Genomic DNA, 16,799 nt, shown 5'->3' on the forward strand with positions numbered 1-16,799 from the left:
ATCACAGCCAAGCCAAGTTACTGGGATTTTTTTTTTTCATTTATTTCTGACATTTGCCACCTCATGTATAAACTTTAAAATGGTATATTGGCAAGATTTGTCACATAACAAATGTGTGTAATAAAGTGAGTGTTTGGAGGCCATTAGTCCACAAAGACATGTATCAGGGGAGGTAGGTGGGAAGGATTATAACTTATACACATTTAGGCTTATGTGAGGGTGACATAAATATAAATGATGAGAAAGCCATTCTCCCACTCAGGGCTTATCAGACATGATAGTGCAAACCAATATTTTTTTGAAAACAGGATTATTAAGTCAGATAGAAAAATGGTATCTAAGCTCACTTTTTAATTTAATTTTTTTTAAAGGAACCGAGCACTGTCCCACACTCTGCAGGGATTTCTCAGGCATAGGGAGAGGGCCTTCAACAGGACATACCAGGGGAGAGTTACCACCTAGGAGTTCTAAAAAAAAAAAAAAAGCAAATGAGAAGGGTCCAGCTCCCTAGTGGAGGTGTGGAGCATGAGGAGGATGAAGCAGTGAGGAGCCCTGATGGAGTTGCCCACCCACGTGGCTTGACTGTCATTTATGGCCCTAAAGAGATCACTTGAGTCTGTCCATGAAGACCCTGTCATTCTGGGAGACCTCACTGCAGCCTCAGGAAGCAGTTGTTGAGAGAAGCCATGCAGACTGTTCCACAGGGAAGTGGGGGAGAGGGGATGGAGGAAGGGGGAGGAGGTCAACCAAGCGAGACCCAGGAGGCAAGGTGGTGGTGAGACGGAGGGGCTGTGGCTGGCCTTGCAGCCCCCTGCAGATATCCCCTCCTGTATGGAAGAAAAGCATTGGGAATATCACCCAGGCTTAACCCCACCATCCATCTTGTCTTCCCCAGTACAGTCCCTGCTGAAGTCTCCAAGGGAGGTGGGAGGGGCTGGCGGTCTCCCCTGATGTCAGCCTCGAAAATGAGGGATGTGACTCATCAGGGTCATTTCTAATATGGGACTATTCTAAGACTATTTTTCATTGAAATGTAGAAGTGGTTTGAACGTTTGTAGGTATCTACAATGCTAAAGCACCATGTCTCACCCTGGGGAAGAGGTAAGAAGAGTTGGCAAATGAGACTCCTCTTTAAAGAGGCCTGAGTCCAGCCTCCAAGGGGCAAAAACATAAAGTCCCACTAGAGACACCTGTAACATCAGGGCCCTTTCATGACAGAGCTATTAGGGATGCAAACGGGAGCTGACTAATGGTAAACACATGAGCAAAGCTGGGAGCTCTGGACTGCATGGTACTGGGAAAGGAATAGTAGAGGGGTTGGGGAAGGCCAGGAGTTATTTCTTCTGTTTACCTGAAGTGTAGTTATCCTTCCTTTTGATTTTAAAGGACCCTAAATGAGTCTCTAAACCAGAGTGCCTAAGTTTATTTGATGGTAGATACTTCTCAGTGAATCTGTGAGTTGGTTCTACAGAGGGGCTCTAACATAAACTTACCAACACGGCCTCCCATTCTTACATCTTCCCTTCCCTTTTGTCAGTCACACAATCTCTAGCCTTCCCCTGCCCCAGACTGGCAAAAGAGAGTGAGGGAACATTTGGATACACCACGGATATCTTTGTCACACGGAAGTGTCTCAACACCTTACCCAGAAAACATGTAACCTTAGAGACTAAATTGGAGAAGTGTGTGTGCATGCATGGTCTTTTTAATTTTTGTTTGTTTGTTTGTTTCATTTGCCTGCTCCTTCCCCACCAGCTGGCCTTTAATCTTATTCACAGCTCTTGGGTCTTCTTTGCAAATAATCACTCTAACTTTTAAAAGCGCAGGAAGGGCCAGGTCAGAAAAGTGACTCAGCAAACCACATAGTGTCATTTGAAAATCTTTTTTCCTGCTTTAGAAACTGAATTGAAAATTCAGTCACTTGAGCAACCCAGGCAAAGATCCCACAGCCCCACAGGGGCCTTGCCTCCAGATAGGATTTGCTTTGGGTAAAATTCCTAAGAAAACTCTTCCCATCACCAGGTCAAATATCTAATCTCTGTCCTCTCACGAGCATCCTTCCCTGTCCCCACTTATTTTATATTATAAGGACTATAATTGTGTAACATGAAATTATTTCTAGTTGCACTTGGGAAATTGACTGTTTTAAGGAACTCCCTCCCAGGATGACTTGTTTTGAAAATGAAGAATCACCCCTCAATTTATCTTTAGTGCCAATTTGACTCAATAAAATTCACATCTACTTAGAGCAAGACATACCCATTTTCTGAAGGTGTGGCCCAGGCTCCTAAAAGGCAGTTTATTGTGTCTGCTTAGGACATTTTCCTGGTGGTTGTTTTATTTTAGAAGGGAGAAGTACAGCTCTGTTCTTATTTGGGTACAATTTGGGGCTTGCCTTAGATGTTTCTGTAAACACAGGACCATCTTATTCTGATTTTGTTCAGTAAAGTGACACATAAAAAAACTCGGGCACCATGAGGTACTTAAATAAAGCAGTGGGTATATGAAAATCATGCCTATTACAATTTATACCTAGTGTTTGATACCTAATAAACAGTCCGTACTTGTTGAATAAACAAGAGGCAACATCTCAGAATTGTTTCCCTTGTAATCAAGAAGGATGTGGGAGAAATTGTGTGAATAAATACGGGCTATTCTCATAGAATGGATTTTTTAACATAGGGTACACCTGAGGGTTCCCTCAAATTAAAAACTTTCTGGCTAACTAGTGTGAAAACTGCAATATCTCTCACTACCCTGTCTCCTTGGCACCCAGTATATTTCTGCTTAAACAACAACCACCTCTGCAACCAACAGCAGTGAGAGTCTGAAATCTTGTCATTGGCCTTACTTGCCCCCCCTCAGCAGACTCCCTGCAGAACTACTGCAGCCCTCCCTCTCTGCAGTGCCCCACCTCCACCCCAGATTCCTGATGACCAGGATGCTTAGCTCTAGAAGCACCCAATTGTCTGCTGTCTCCACCCTTCCAAAAACAACCAGCTTTTCTCTCATCGAGTTTTCCCCCCATCAGAGCCCCCATCTGCATTGCGGTCTTTGAATCTGGGTGCCTCCCTTAGAAGCATGCTCAAAATTCCCCTCCTCCAAGAAGTTGTTCTTGATCAAAATTAATCACTTATTCATGTCCCTAAATTCCCAGGTACCTTACTCAATAAGTATATTAATTGTAACTGGTACCATTATAGTTGTAACCGTGGGTCTGGTCCACAACCCATATGATGTCTGCCAGTCCCAGGATTATGTATCTGAGGGAACCAAGACGTGGGTTGCTAGAAGGTAGGATGCTGTATCTGTTACTTTGTTCTACCTTGCACACGTTTCTTGATTATCCTCTCTCAAGAGACTAGATAAGGTGTATAATCTTTACTGGGCGCAGTAAAGTTGGGAACCCAGTATCCAGTCCTGTACACGGTGTTGTTGATGCCTGGCTAGTTCTCTGGGTTGATCTTTTGAACTGATTAGGATTTGCTTACCTGAGTCAGCTTTGCCACACAGGGTGGGTCCCCGGATATCCCCGCCTTGAGTATCCCTAGAAACAGGTGGCTGCCCAAGACCTCAAGACCCTGCCTCAAGACCCTGCCTCAAGACCCTGCCAACCTCCCGAACATTTCCTTAAAGGCGCTGAAATCCATCTCTCCCCACTTTAGACAGTTCTCTGAATGGAGAACATCCAAGGCCGCCGGCGAATTACAAATGTGTTATTTGGGAGGAAGGAATGCCCTACTGTAGTAGAGGTGCCTTTGCGCCTGGGGGCGGTGTTGCCAAAAGGGAGAAGGGGGTTGCTGGGAGGGGATAGGGGGACGCCGGAGTCAAATTACCGTCTTCTTAATTGCCAAGTGCCTGCTCCACTCTGAGCCTTGGACAAACTGCTCTATTCCCAGGCAGCCAGCAAGTGTAGATTGCAGGCTTGGTGCAGTGTGTCTGTGTGTTTTAAATTTTATTGTTTTGGTTGCGGTTGTGTCTTGACAATAAAGGTATCCCCTCAGAAATGCTGCCCTTGGAGGCCGAAACACTAACCCACCCACCCACTGTCCTCTTCCCCCCACGCAAGGGAAGGTGGTGTTGCCAGACGCTAAGTGGGAGTAGCTCCTAAGTAGCCTAGACGCTGATTCAGGCCCGGGTTGTGCTGGACCAGAGCCAGGGAACTCCGGGATGACTCCCCTGTCCAAACTGTGGAAACCCAGCGTTACCACTCGACTCAGGAATTTGCTAGTGCCGTCGGTCTGCGGACTTTAAAAAGTGGAATGCGTGGCGCCGGCTCCGCTTCTGTCTGGGATTTATGATTCCTTTCCCGCAGTGTGGAGACTGGGCTGGGCGAAGCCCACTCAGCTGTTTGTTGCGCAGACCTTTCGAGAAACACAAGATCGCTGAGGGCCCCTGGGAGTCCAAGAAAGAAAGCTCTTCATCTTGTTCCCCAACCCACAGAGCAGTGCGCCAGGTAGCAACTCTTTAAGCCCTGGACCACCAACCAGCCCACTCCCCGAAGGCAGAAGGGCTCGGGGCGTTGTGGCTTGATTTGCAGGTGGTTAGGTGGTTGTCGTCCACAGCGGGAATGGACGCTGCGGAACCCTAGCGCTCTTCCACTCAGCCCTCCCTCGCGAAGCGCAACAGCTTGGCGTCGGGGAGCCAGGACTGTGTTGTTGGCGCCACAGCTGGCCAAGGTAAGGAGTGCATTCCCACCTGTCTCTGTCTCTCTGTCTCTCGCTCGCTCGCTCGCTCGCTCGCTCTTTCTCTCTCTCTCTCCCTCTCCTTCTGTGTGTGTGTGTGTGTGGTGTGTGTGTTGGAGAGAGAGAGTGCGCGCGCGCGAGCTGGGAGTAAGGGGGAGTCTGGTACTGCTGGGCTCTGGATTCGGACCAAGTCCTTGGCCTCATTTGTACCCCGTTGTAAATAACTACGCCCTTAAAAATGAAAAAGAAAATTCTTATACTGAATATGCAAAACCACTGAGGATACGGATCTTTCCACCATCCAGGAGATAACACTTTCTGGGGCCCCTCCGGTGAACGAGTTTTGTTGACACCGAGTCTTCTGCAGGCAGTAGGGAGATTATATAGGGGGTTCGATCTTTTCCCTGCCCCCTCCACTCGAGATGTTCCCGCAAATTCATCGGAGAAAACCTGAGCAGACTGGTGGCAGGAACTGCGGGACAAAGGGATTTTGCAGAATGTAAAGTATGTTGGAAAGAGAGAATTCGATTTGATTGAAGTGTATCCGAGGCGAATTTTAAAAGATTAGGTGGGATCATGATTTTACAATCCCCTCCCGCTCTCCAGGGCTCCAAATTAATTTCTCCGCCCAGTGAAATCATAGGGCTTGGGAAGATGCCTAACAGCTGAGGGGGACTGGGTTTGTTTTTTGTTTGTAACTACCAAAAAGCAGCTTCAAGCGGCAGCCAAGTTGGTGCCGAAGGTAGCTGTCCCCCAGTTTCTGTAAGGAAAGGAGTCGAAGGATGCCCCTCCCCCTCCATTCCGCCCTGAGAGGAAAAGCGCTACTTCAGAAGATGCGCGGGCTCGTGCTGGATGTTTCTCGCGCTCTCACTCCTGCACCTTACTCCCTTTTCACACTCATGCACATTCCGTGCATTTGGAGCAGAGTAACAATCAAATTCAAAGAATGTTGATCCTGCCGCTGCAGAGGGCAGGGCTGGGCTGTCTTGAGTGAGTCCTCAGGAATTCCCCTCCCCTCATCCCCCCTTTTTTCTCCCCCCGCCCATCCCCCAGAGTTGCGCAACCCACCCGCCCCCCGCATCAGCGAGGTGCAAATCAGGCCCCTTCCCAACTGCATCTCTAAATTTCAGGGCAGCTTCAAGAGAGTTGGGAGGGGGCGAAGACCCTGCTTCTTCTAATTGTCGTTAATTGTGAGCTCTTAGAAGTGACCAGGACTTTGCAAAGAGGGAGTGTCGAATGGAAAGCTAAGGCGCAGGTTGCAGGGAAGTGTTTTGATCCTCAGATTGCTGGGATTTACTACCCGACTGCAAGTCTGTAGACACACGCACACAAACAGGCACACACCCGCACTCCGGGGCAGAGATACTCCGACGCAAGCTTGGCGCTCCGATCTCCGCACGTCGCTCCCTCTGCAGCCAGGCCGCTCCCCTGGGACTCTGGTCCATCACCCAGACGCTGGGGCGCGAAGACCACCCCACCCATGCCCCGTTTCCCGCTCTCTGGCTTTTGGGGCAGCCGGGGCGTTCACAGTCCAGAGGCCAGCGCACTCACCCCCTGCTGCCGCCGCCCGAAGGAAAGGCCGCTAGACTTACCCATGGAATCGGGCAGGGACATGTCGCTGGACCGCTGCTGAGTCAGGGACTGATGCATGGTGAAAACTGTCCGGTTGCCCCAGTCCCCGAAGCTGCTTCAAGCGCCCCCGGCTCTGGGCGCCCCGCAGAGCATCCTACTCCGCGGTTGCCTCTCTCGGTCCCTCCGAGAGCTGAGAGAGACTGCCTCTGGTTGCGAGCTGCAGCCCAAGTGCCGCCTCCCCCTCCCTTCCCCTCTTCTCCCTCCCTCCTCTTCTGCCTCCCTCTGCTCCGGGAGGCAGCAGCATTGGCGGTCCGTGCAGCCGCGTGCGCTTGCGCAAGACCCCCCCCCTCCCCCTCAGTCTCCCCATCCTAGTTATCCACCTCTCAGCTTCCCAAGCCAGACAGGGAGCAGTTTTAGCCCCTTGGGGCCAGGGCTGCGCAGAGAAAGAGGGGGAAGCTTCAGTCTGAAGCCAACCAACCTTCTCTGTAGTTGGACAAGGTCTTGGGTAATTATCCTGTTCTAGGATTTGTAACTGGGGAGGGGGTCAGAGTCAGAGGTTCAGAGCTGAGGAACACACACACACACACACACACACACACACTTGAGCAGGTCTAGTCTTAGTGCTTCCAGAATGACATAATGGAGCTGGAGATGATCCAGAGAAGGGCCACTCTATAATCAAAGGGATGGTGTGTGTGTGGGGGGGGGAGGGGGCTGACATATGAAGATAGATTAAACAAATGCAGACTCTTTAGTCTAGAACGATGAAGGCTGGGAAGGGATGTGACCAGAGTGTATAAAATTATGCAGAGACAGAGAGAGGGAGCACAGCCTTATTCACCAGATCTGAGAATTCTAGAACCAACGGCCCCCAATCTTTAGCTAGAAAATTCAGCTAAAGCATGACTCTGCACCAGAACCCCAGTTTGTACTGTTCAAGTGCTTTTATATCAAGGATCTTATTTTCTCATCATAACCTCCATGCAAGGGAGGAAGAAGAGTTATCAATAACCCTATTATGCAGAGAAGGAAACTGAATCTCAGAGAAGGGAAGAAAATGTCCTGTGCCCACTCAGCTAGTAAGTGGCAGAAGTGAGAGCTAGAACCTAGATCTGTTGGACCTGAAGGTCAATGTTCTTGCTATGGTGGCTGAAAAGAACTATTATTCTCTATAGCAAATGGAAAACCTAAGGAATTCATTAGCTCCAAAAGATGCAACAAGATGAAAATGCAAGTAGCTTTGGAAAGAGTGAAAGTAAAGTCATGGCTGACAGATCCACTGTGGATTACTAAGGGAAACTGGGGATGAGGTGGGAAAGTCACTGATCTTGGAAGACAGCCAAGTCCTTCTCGAACCTATCCTTTTGGACCCCATTAGGATATTGGGCTTGAAGCACCTTGTGGTTGGACCAGAAGGTGGTTCGAATGTTCTCAAAACAACTGCAGAACAGAATGAAGCCTCCTTGGAGTGCCCCCAAGACATTTGTCTGGTGGCCAGGGGAGGTGGAGGGTGAGCAAACGGGTAACAGTGGGCTCCACCTCCCTCTGGAAACAGCCCTGGAAGCCTAACATAGCTAAGGGAATATACCTGTTTGGAGGTGCCCATTCTGTCCCATTGAGGAGCTCCCAGGCTCTGCTTGCCAGGTCTCCTTCCAACCATCTCCTCCTGATGGTTGCTGCAATCCTCTCCCCATGTCCCCCGTAAAAACCCAAATCAAATCAAGTATAAAACTATTCTAAGAGTCAATCGGATGAAGAAGAGTACTTGGCTCTTTCCAGATCTGCCTTGCTAATCTACTGTAAAGCTTTGTTTTTCTTATCCAGGAAATGGGACTGAAGGCACTTGCCCTTTCCCATCTTCTGAAGGAAGAAAATATGTTTCTTGAAGGTTAAAAAGGAAGCCCTTTGTAAAGAACTTGGGCACCCCAGGGGCCACACTGAATGCTGTGTCAGGTATTATTAGCAGCCCTACACTATAGATGTGGTTTAAAAATCTGTGATATATGTCCTAGATAGAGACAAGATGCCTACTATTGTAGATGTGTGTGTCTTAAGCCTGCTTACCTTGTGTCAGGCTCTCCATAAGCTCCACAAAGGCAGAGAGAAATCCTGTATTTGTACTTCTGCAATGATTGTCTTTGAGTCCTGTTTACTTATCTCTTTCTCCTCTCATTCTAAATATCTCATACTTAATGTGGAGGACTCCTGCAACCAGCACTGATTTCTCAGGAGTGCTTGCTAATTAACATATTTTGTTTCTGTGAAAGTAGCCTGAAAGAAAAGAGGTTTTTACACAGGCTCTAAAGACTATTTAATACCTTCTTTAGAGATCCTTGGCTCCCCTATAGCAATCACACAGGGAGAGATCCCTAAAGAAGCCAAATAAAAACTTGTTACCATGCTGGTTTTGATGGACAGATCGAGGCCTTTTCAATTCAGGGAGAAACACACTACCCACCAAATGATGCAGAGGGCATATGTAATTTGACCTTTATAATCCCAAAGACACAAACTAGTGAGGTACCTTTAATGGGAATGAGCTTTGCTTTCTCAACATCTGTATTCCTGAATCCTGCTTGAAATTGAACATTATTTTATAAAGTACTAGAGGAGCTGGCTATTTAAAAGAACCACATATGGTATGTTTCTTTTGTGCCGTCTCTTGGGGTGCCTTATGGGACTTGGAGCACAGCACACACTCAGTCAAGTTAAAAATGACTTTGAGACCAGTAGCAGTGACAATAGCAGCAGCTGCAGCAGCTCGCAGCTCTGAGAGTAGTCTCCCCAGAGATGGTGTATGTGTTTGGAGAGAGGATCGGGAAAAGGGGAGGGACTAGAATGGGAACTAGGGGGAAAACCCCCTACATTTTAACTAAGCCCAGTACATACACCTCTTTTCCTCCAAAAAAAAGTTTATTTTAACTTAGACTGAACTGGATGATTAAAAAGCAAGAGGCAATGTTTCCTGGGCTCCATTCTGATTTTCTTCATGTCAAAACACATGTGGAGTTTATACATAAATAGGTTTGTAATAAAACTTACTGATAGGCAAGCCACCTAGATGAAGAAACAGGTCTTTCATGCAAGTAAAGGCTACTGTAAAACTGCTTGGTTAGCTTTTGGTAAAAAAAGAAATTATTAAAATGCCTTAAAATAAATCCTTTTCATAGCAAGCTTAATCAAGCATACAGTGATGCCCTAGGTTGCAAACTGCTTTATAGCATCAGGAAATGTTTGCCAGTGGGGCTGTAGCTTACTGCTTTCCATCTTCTTCAAACCAATGATGAGCACCCTCCCCAGAAACCTTCAGACCAGTAGAAAAATGCCAGATGGTGCTCTGGGTCTAACACATTCTCCCTGGGAAGAGCCATAGCATCCAATTATCTCCTTATTTTGCTGACCAATTTGACTATTTAAATTACATAGTATACCTTTCTGATTCCAAATCTGGGAATGTGGGCTAGAGAAATGTCTACACGTATACACACACATACATGCATACATGCATATTTAAAATGGTGGCCATACAGGTATTCACAAGTGCACATACATATACACATCCCAGCTAGTGTCTCTATGCTCTGGTTATCACCATCCAACTCTCATTTTCCAGACTTTGGTTGATCAACGGCAGAGAGAAACTTCAGAATAATGGACAGCCTCAAAGAGTCCAAACATCCCTAACTGAGGTTGGGGTGTGCCCACCAGACTACCTTATGTCAATGCCTAGTACTCAGTGCCTGCACCACAAACAGGTGAATCTTCATTGAGGAAAACCATAGTTAAGGGTGTTTCCTGATTCTCGTTGCCAGCTGGTCTTTTTCTTTGGGTACCAGGAAAATAATCATAGCTCCAGAGAAAAGCATTGGTACTTGTCTTTACTTTGTTATTGATTTATTTCTATTTTGTAACCTGTGTTAGTTACCAAACACTGTATAATAAATGTTTTCCAATATCCATAAAGAAAAAAAAAACTTTGATGATATGATTTAAAATGAATGGAACATAATTTATTTACCATTTCACTGTTATTGAATATTTTCGAGATTGTCAGTTTTTTAACATTGTAAACAATGCAATGAACTAAACCTTTGCATCTTTTTCACCATAGGATACAACACTACCATGGAATTAGTGGTTCAAAAGTTCCAAACACATACTTTTAATTAAACATTTTTTTCTCAACACACATGTAATAAAATGTACAGACTGATGTATTTTAACACACACACACACACACACACACACACACCCTTGTAAACCACCACACAGATTAAGATATTGAACCTTTCTAACATCCCAGATGGCTCTCTTGAGCCCCCTCCCCAGTCAATAACTCTCCCAGAGGTAACCACTCTTCTGATTTTTATAATCAAGTCAGAATATTTTTAAGGCTTTAAAAATGTATTACCAAATTGCCCTCCCAAATATTTGTAGCAAAGCACATTCCCACGATCAGCATCTGAAAGTGTCTGGGTCCCCACGACCTCTTGATTTTACCTTGAAAAGGAGATGTTTAACACTGATGACACACCTAATTGCAGTCAGCTACAGGAAGGGCCAGTCAAGAAGCTGAAGTTCAGTTGGGCACAAGGCCTCTAGTGGGAACCACAGATCTAGGAGGCAGAGGCCGAGGGTAGTACCAGGGTAGACAACACTGTCACAGCCCACAAGTACAGTCATGTGCCACATAACGATGTTTTGGTCAACAATGGAACGCAGATAAGAAGGTGTTCCTATAAGATTATAATGGAGCTGAAGGCCGGGCGCGGTGGCTCAAGCCTGTAATCCCAGCACTTTGGGAGGCCGAGATGCGCGGATCACGAGGTCAGGAGATGGAGACCATCCTGGCTAACACGGTGAAAACCCGTCTCTACTAAAAAATACAAAAAACTAGCCGGGTGAGGTGGCGGGCGCCTGTAGTCCCAGCTACTCGGGAGGCTGAGGCAGGAGAATGGCGTAAACCTGGGTGGCAGAGCTTGCAGTGAGCTGAGATCCGGCCACTGCACTCCAGCCCGGGCGCCAGAGAGAGACTCTGCCTCAAAAAAAACAAAAAACAAAAAACAAAAAACAAAAAAACAGAAAAAAAAGAAAAGAAAAAAAAAAGATTATAATGGAGCTGAAAAACTATCACTTAGTGACATCATAGTGCAATGTGTTACTCATGAGTTTGTGGTGATGCTGGCGTAAATAAGCTCACTGTGCTGACAATCACATAAAAGTGTAGCATATACAATTAGGTACAATCCATAATACTTGATAATGATAATGAATAAGTTACTGGTTTATGTATTTCCTATACTATACACTTTATCATTATTATAGAGTGTACTCCTTCTACTTAAATATTTTTAAAAAGTTAACTGTAAACAGCCTCACACAGGTCCTTTGGGAGGTATTGCAGAAGAAAGCATTGTTGTCATAGGAGATGACAGCTCCATGCGTGTTATTGCCCTTGAAGACCTTCCAGTGGAACAAGATGTGGAGGCAGAAGACAATGATATTGATGATCCTGACCCTGTGTAGGCATAGGCTAATGTGTGTGTGTTTTGTCTTTGTTTTTAAGAAAAAATTTTGAAAAGTAAAGAAAAAAGAATAGAAAAAAGCGTATGGAATAAAGATATAAAGAAATAAAATATTTTGTACAGCTGTACAGTATGTGTTTAAAAGTGTTATTATAAGAGTCAAAAGTTTAAAAAAGTTTATAATGTACAAGTTACAGTAAGCTACGGTTAATTTATTGAAGAAGGAATAATCTTTTAAAATAAATGTAGTGTCCCCTAAGTGTACAGTGTTTATAAAGCATATAGTAGTGTACAGTAATGTCCTAGGCCTTCACATTCCCTCATAATAGGACACAATGCTACCATGAGTCGACTCACCCAGAGGAACTTCCAGTTCTGCAAACTCCATTCACAGTAGGTGCCCTATACAGGTGTACCATTTTTTATCTTTTATACTGCATTTGTACCGTACCTTTTCTATGTTTAGCTATGTTTAGATACACAAATACTGACCATTGTATTACAACAGTATTCACTACAGTCACATGCTGTACACATTTGTAGTCTAGGTGAGATAGGCTATGCCTGATAGCCTAACTGCGTAGTAGGATATACTATCTAGGTTTTGCCTGATAGCCTAGCTGTGCAGTAGGATATACTATCTAGATTTGTGTGAGTACACTCTATGATGTTTGCACAAGGACGAAATCACCTAACAACGCATTTCTCAGAAGGTGTTCCTGTCATTAAGCGATGCCTGACTATACCTTAGAAACTTCCAATTGCTCAGGTGTTTTCATTGTCATATTCATTATTATTGTCTGGTGCAAATACTCAAAGTCTTTCTTATATTTAACCTTTACAGTTTCTATAATGATCACTTAATTATGTCTGGTACATAGTTGGCATTTAAATACTTTATTTATTTTTATCTGTTGCTTCACTCTACCTACTAAATAAGATACGACACAGTAGAAGTTCCCAAAACTGCAGAGGTGCTTGATGCAGCAAAGTACTCCTGCTCCACAATTCTACTCTCCACAGGTAGCAACGCTTTACAGGTTTGAATGCATTTTTCCACATTTTTTCTTCATGCATACTTTTACCTTTGTTTGTTTATTTTGAGAGTTAAATACTCTAAAAAGCATTTTAAAAGTAAACTTGCTAAATAATGAAATAATAAATATTTTTATTAAGCCTTGTAAGTTGCATTTAATAGCTTTCAAATACACCACATCAAAGTCCATCTTCAATCAATCAAACCCAATAGTAGTTCCTTCTTGCAAAATAAAATTCCCTCCAACTTACATTATGATACCCACTTAGCTATCATGGGCAGGGAATGGAAACTACATCTCCTTTCTGATCACTATTGTGTAAGGAAGAATATCAGGACAATTACATAAAAATGAATATAAAGAAATGATTCTGATTTCAAAGTACATTGTTTGGAAGCATTAACAAAAACAAAAATGATTCAGGTATACATACTTTTACTGAATTTTTGATAGGAAAGCTCTGAAAACAGTCCATTTTCTACTACAGAAAGGAGGTAGTTTATTTTTAAGATTAGTCTTTGTTTTCCACAGAATTTCACATATTCCTAATTTGAAGGCATAAAACAGCAGCAGAGAACCATAATGCATGAATCAATGAATACACTAGGGACATGGTGATGTTGAAGAAGGCTAGATAATTTTTTTTTGAATTTCAAAATAAATGTAACCGAGGTTAATAACCACAAATGTTAAGGTTAGAGTGAGATCAGTCTATAAGAAGCATAATTAACATTTTACACTGCAAACTATTTACTGAAGGAAAACACCCACACAGAAAAATTCACCATATGTATTACTTTTAAATCAAGGGAAAGGGAGAGGAGATGAGTAGCCTTAAGCCCACAGGAACTGGGTTGGGGATCATTTGGGGAACCTCACTGTTGAGATGCTATGATTTACCTGCCAGAGAAAACAGTTGGTAGGGATAGTAGAATAGGATTCAGTTAAGCTGTTTCCTTCCTTTAATTAATGACAGAGCTCAGTATATCCTTCTCCCTTATCCCCATCAAAAAACATTCATTAAACACCTAATTAGATGTGACATTGTTGCAAGCGGGGGTGCATGTGTCCAGCTGCTTGGTTCAGGCTTGCACTGAAGAGGATTTCTGTGTTCAGTAGTTCTTAGGAATCAATAAATTTGCTACCAGTTCAAACTGCTGCACAGAGCCTTTAAAAATGTTTACACTCTGTGACCCAGTAATTCCACTTCTGGGAATCTGTCCTAAGGAAAGAGAAATCTCGACTAAGATTTATGTGCAACAATGTCCATGGCAATGTTATTTTTAAGTTAAGAAAATGGAAAAATAAAACCTGAAATGACAAAAATTAGGAGAACGATTAGCTAGATGATACCATAACCAAATGATTCCATATGTTATATAGCTATTTAAATTGTATTTCAAATATTTAAGAACACAGAAATATATAAAATAATGAGTGCAAAAGTAGCCTAAGAACTGCATGTATAGTTTGATCCCATTTTGTTTAAAATTGTACATATATACAGAGAAAAATGACTAGAAGGAAACTCAAATATTCACTGTAGTTATCTCTGAGTAGTGAAATTACAGGAGATTGGTTTCTTTTTTATACTTTTCTATATCTTTCAAATACATTCAATGAGCATGTATTATTGAAAAGCACAAACTACTTCAAATTCTGTTTTACAAATGAATTAAACAGGTGAATGTTTAATAAATTGCACTGTGTCTGTCCTGCAGTGTGAGCCTGGGGCTGCCCAGGACCCACCTACTTTGGTCAGTCTCTCTCTCTCTCTCTCTCTCTCTCTCTCATACACACACACACACACACACACACACACACACACACACACACACACACACAGCTCTTCTGTCAGTCTTTCTTGCCTGAATGCTAGTTTCAGGCAACATGTCACCTCTCTCAAGGGAATTTTTACTTCTTTTTCATTGTATAATTAAGGCTTGTTGGTGCTGGCAGGTGGGCAAGTACTTTTTCTGGTCTGGCTTTGTCGATGCCCCTAAAATTACACCGGTAGGGGGCTGTCTACTCTGTGGATTGCCTGGAAGGAACAGCTTTCTGGGTAACTGAACTGTCTAGGAAGATAGAAGAAACTGCCTAGATGGGAGGAGAGGAGGAAATTGGGAGGTAAAACAGAATAGAGAGAGGAAGAAAAATCAGCAACTGTGCTTATTAGAGAGGATTCCTTTGGTAAGGCTATATTTTAGTGTGTTACTGTTTATAAGAAATACAGTTCAATTGGACCTGTAAGAAGTTCTACTGAAGGTGAAATGCACCTAAATTCATGCCCACTGCTCAAATCTGCTCAGGAGGCTGGAATCCTGCAATAACGAGAAAGGGGCTGTTCAATAAAGGCTATTATCCTTTAACAAACACCCAACATTACAAAAGTAAAATATGCACACAGATTTCAAACAATACAAAATCGTATAAAATAAAAAGCGAAATTCTTTCCCTCCCCAGTGTCATTCTTCAGAGGTAACCTCTATTCTGATGTATATTTTCCCAAGATTTTCCACTTTTCCTATGTATATATAAGTATATGCATACACACATACAGTTACACACATAGTGAAGAAAAATGGAAGCAAACTATAAATATTAATCTGCAACTTACTTTTTAAGAAATCCAATACTATTTCATAAATACATCTTCTGTGTCAGCATATATAGGTTTGTCTCATGTTTTTTAAGCTGCTGCCTAACATTCCATTGTGCGAATGTTTCAACTTACTTGAAGAACCCCCATGGGTGGACATTTAGTTTAGTTCCAGTTTTTCATAGTTACAAGCAATGTTGCAATAAACATCCCTTTACATATACCATGGAATCAATTTAAAGGAAAATTTTCTTTCTATCAGCTGTGCATTACCTAACCATTTGCAATTAGTTTCCTGGGCTCTGGAGAACAGTTTTTAATGGCTATGCGAAATGTTCTGTAGTGTCCCAAATGATCCGAGGCATCCCTTCCAATTAAGTTGCAGTCTACTACACACTGCATTTTAAATTACATTATGCTTTAAGGACAGGGCACTGTCTTACATTATTGATACAGTGTTATAATGTTCTGTCTTAGTCCTTATGCCCTAGACTTGAATGGGCACCGCCTGAAGAGAGTGGGCAGTCAGAGGCAGCTGGTACATGTCACCAAGGGTGGCCCAACTCAGCCCAACACAAATATGTGATTGTCCCTCCTCTGATTACATCCAGCATCTTTTCACCACTTCTGGCAGGAAAGCACAACTAGAGATAAGGCACTTTATTTGCCACCTACCAGCTTGGGGGAAAGGAAGATGGGACCACTTACACTAACATCTGAATTGGTGCAGGAGACCAGGCTGCTTTCAGCCCCTCTCCCATCCTGTCTGCCTCCCCTCACCCAGGTGTTCATTGTCTCCAACATGTCCTCTGGCTGTTTGCAGGCCTTTTCTTTGACATCCTTCTTGGACATGACCTCCTTAGCCATTGCCTGCACCGCCCCCCCATCAAAACACATCTCTTTTTAGAGCTCTCAATTGACAGCATTCATTTGTGTTAGCAGGACAGAAAGCACTTAAGGCGTGGCATCAGAAGACCATTTTCTAGCCCTATGTTTTTGACCAAGTCAATTAATCTCTTTGAGGCTCCATTTAGACATCTGTAAAATGGGGATTATAGTGATATTTTCTTCACATAGTGGATATAAAATGAAATGAAATGACATATTGGAAAGTACATTGAGAGCAAGAAAAAGTGCTCTGAGATTGTAAAATGCCATTATTACTTATGAATTCTTTCTTCCAGGTAAACCAGTTTTATTTTATTTTGATTAAACAAGGGATTTCTGAAGACTACAATGTTTTCACTGAGAGAAGTGCTTATTACAGTGAAAATGTCAGGCAGTGCGAGCAGGCCAGTGGGGAAGCTATTTTGAGACGGAAAAACTCTTTCAGACCTTCAAATCCACATATGTAGGGGGCTGATGGTATCACCAAGACAGA

At 43.5% G+C, this 16,799-nt stretch overlaps 3 protein-coding genes across 4 annotated transcripts in view; all 3 read right to left on the reverse strand.

Moving 5' to 3' along the window:
- The window catches only part of TMEM255A (transmembrane protein 255A), a 51,480-nt gene extending 44,898 nt beyond the window's left edge, over positions 1-6,582 (reverse strand). Inside the window, exon 1 of one of the 2 annotated variants that reach the window (XM_050776118.1) lies at positions 6,278-6,582. In XM_050776118.1, coding sequence (XP_050632075.1) covers positions 6,278-6,335 — 58 coding nt within the window. In that variant the 5' untranslated portion in view covers positions 6,336-6,582. The remainder of the gene's footprint in view (positions 1-6,277) is intronic. The other variant, XM_050776119.1, reaches the window with a different exon arrangement.
- The window catches only part of UPF3B (UPF3B regulator of nonsense mediated mRNA decay), a 387,117-nt gene extending 380,510 nt beyond the window's left edge, over positions 1-6,607 (reverse strand). Inside the window, exon 1 of the mRNA XM_050776103.1 lies at positions 6,598-6,607. The gene's annotated coding sequence lies outside the window, so the exon portion shown is untranslated. The remainder of the gene's footprint in view (positions 1-6,597) is intronic.
- The window catches only part of RPL39 (ribosomal protein L39), a 451,119-nt gene extending 434,819 nt beyond the window's left edge, over positions 1-16,300 (reverse strand). Inside the window, exon 1 of the mRNA XM_050776151.1 lies at positions 16,296-16,300. The gene's annotated coding sequence lies outside the window, so the exon portion shown is untranslated. The remainder of the gene's footprint in view (positions 1-16,295) is intronic.
- Between the last annotated feature and the right edge of the window lie 499 nt (positions 16,301-16,799).

This window comes from Macaca thibetana, chromosome X, assembly GCF_024542745.1.
Source record: "Macaca thibetana thibetana isolate TM-01 chromosome X, ASM2454274v1, whole genome shotgun sequence".
Lineage (NCBI taxonomy): Eukaryota > Metazoa > Chordata > Mammalia > Primates > Cercopithecidae > Macaca > Macaca thibetana.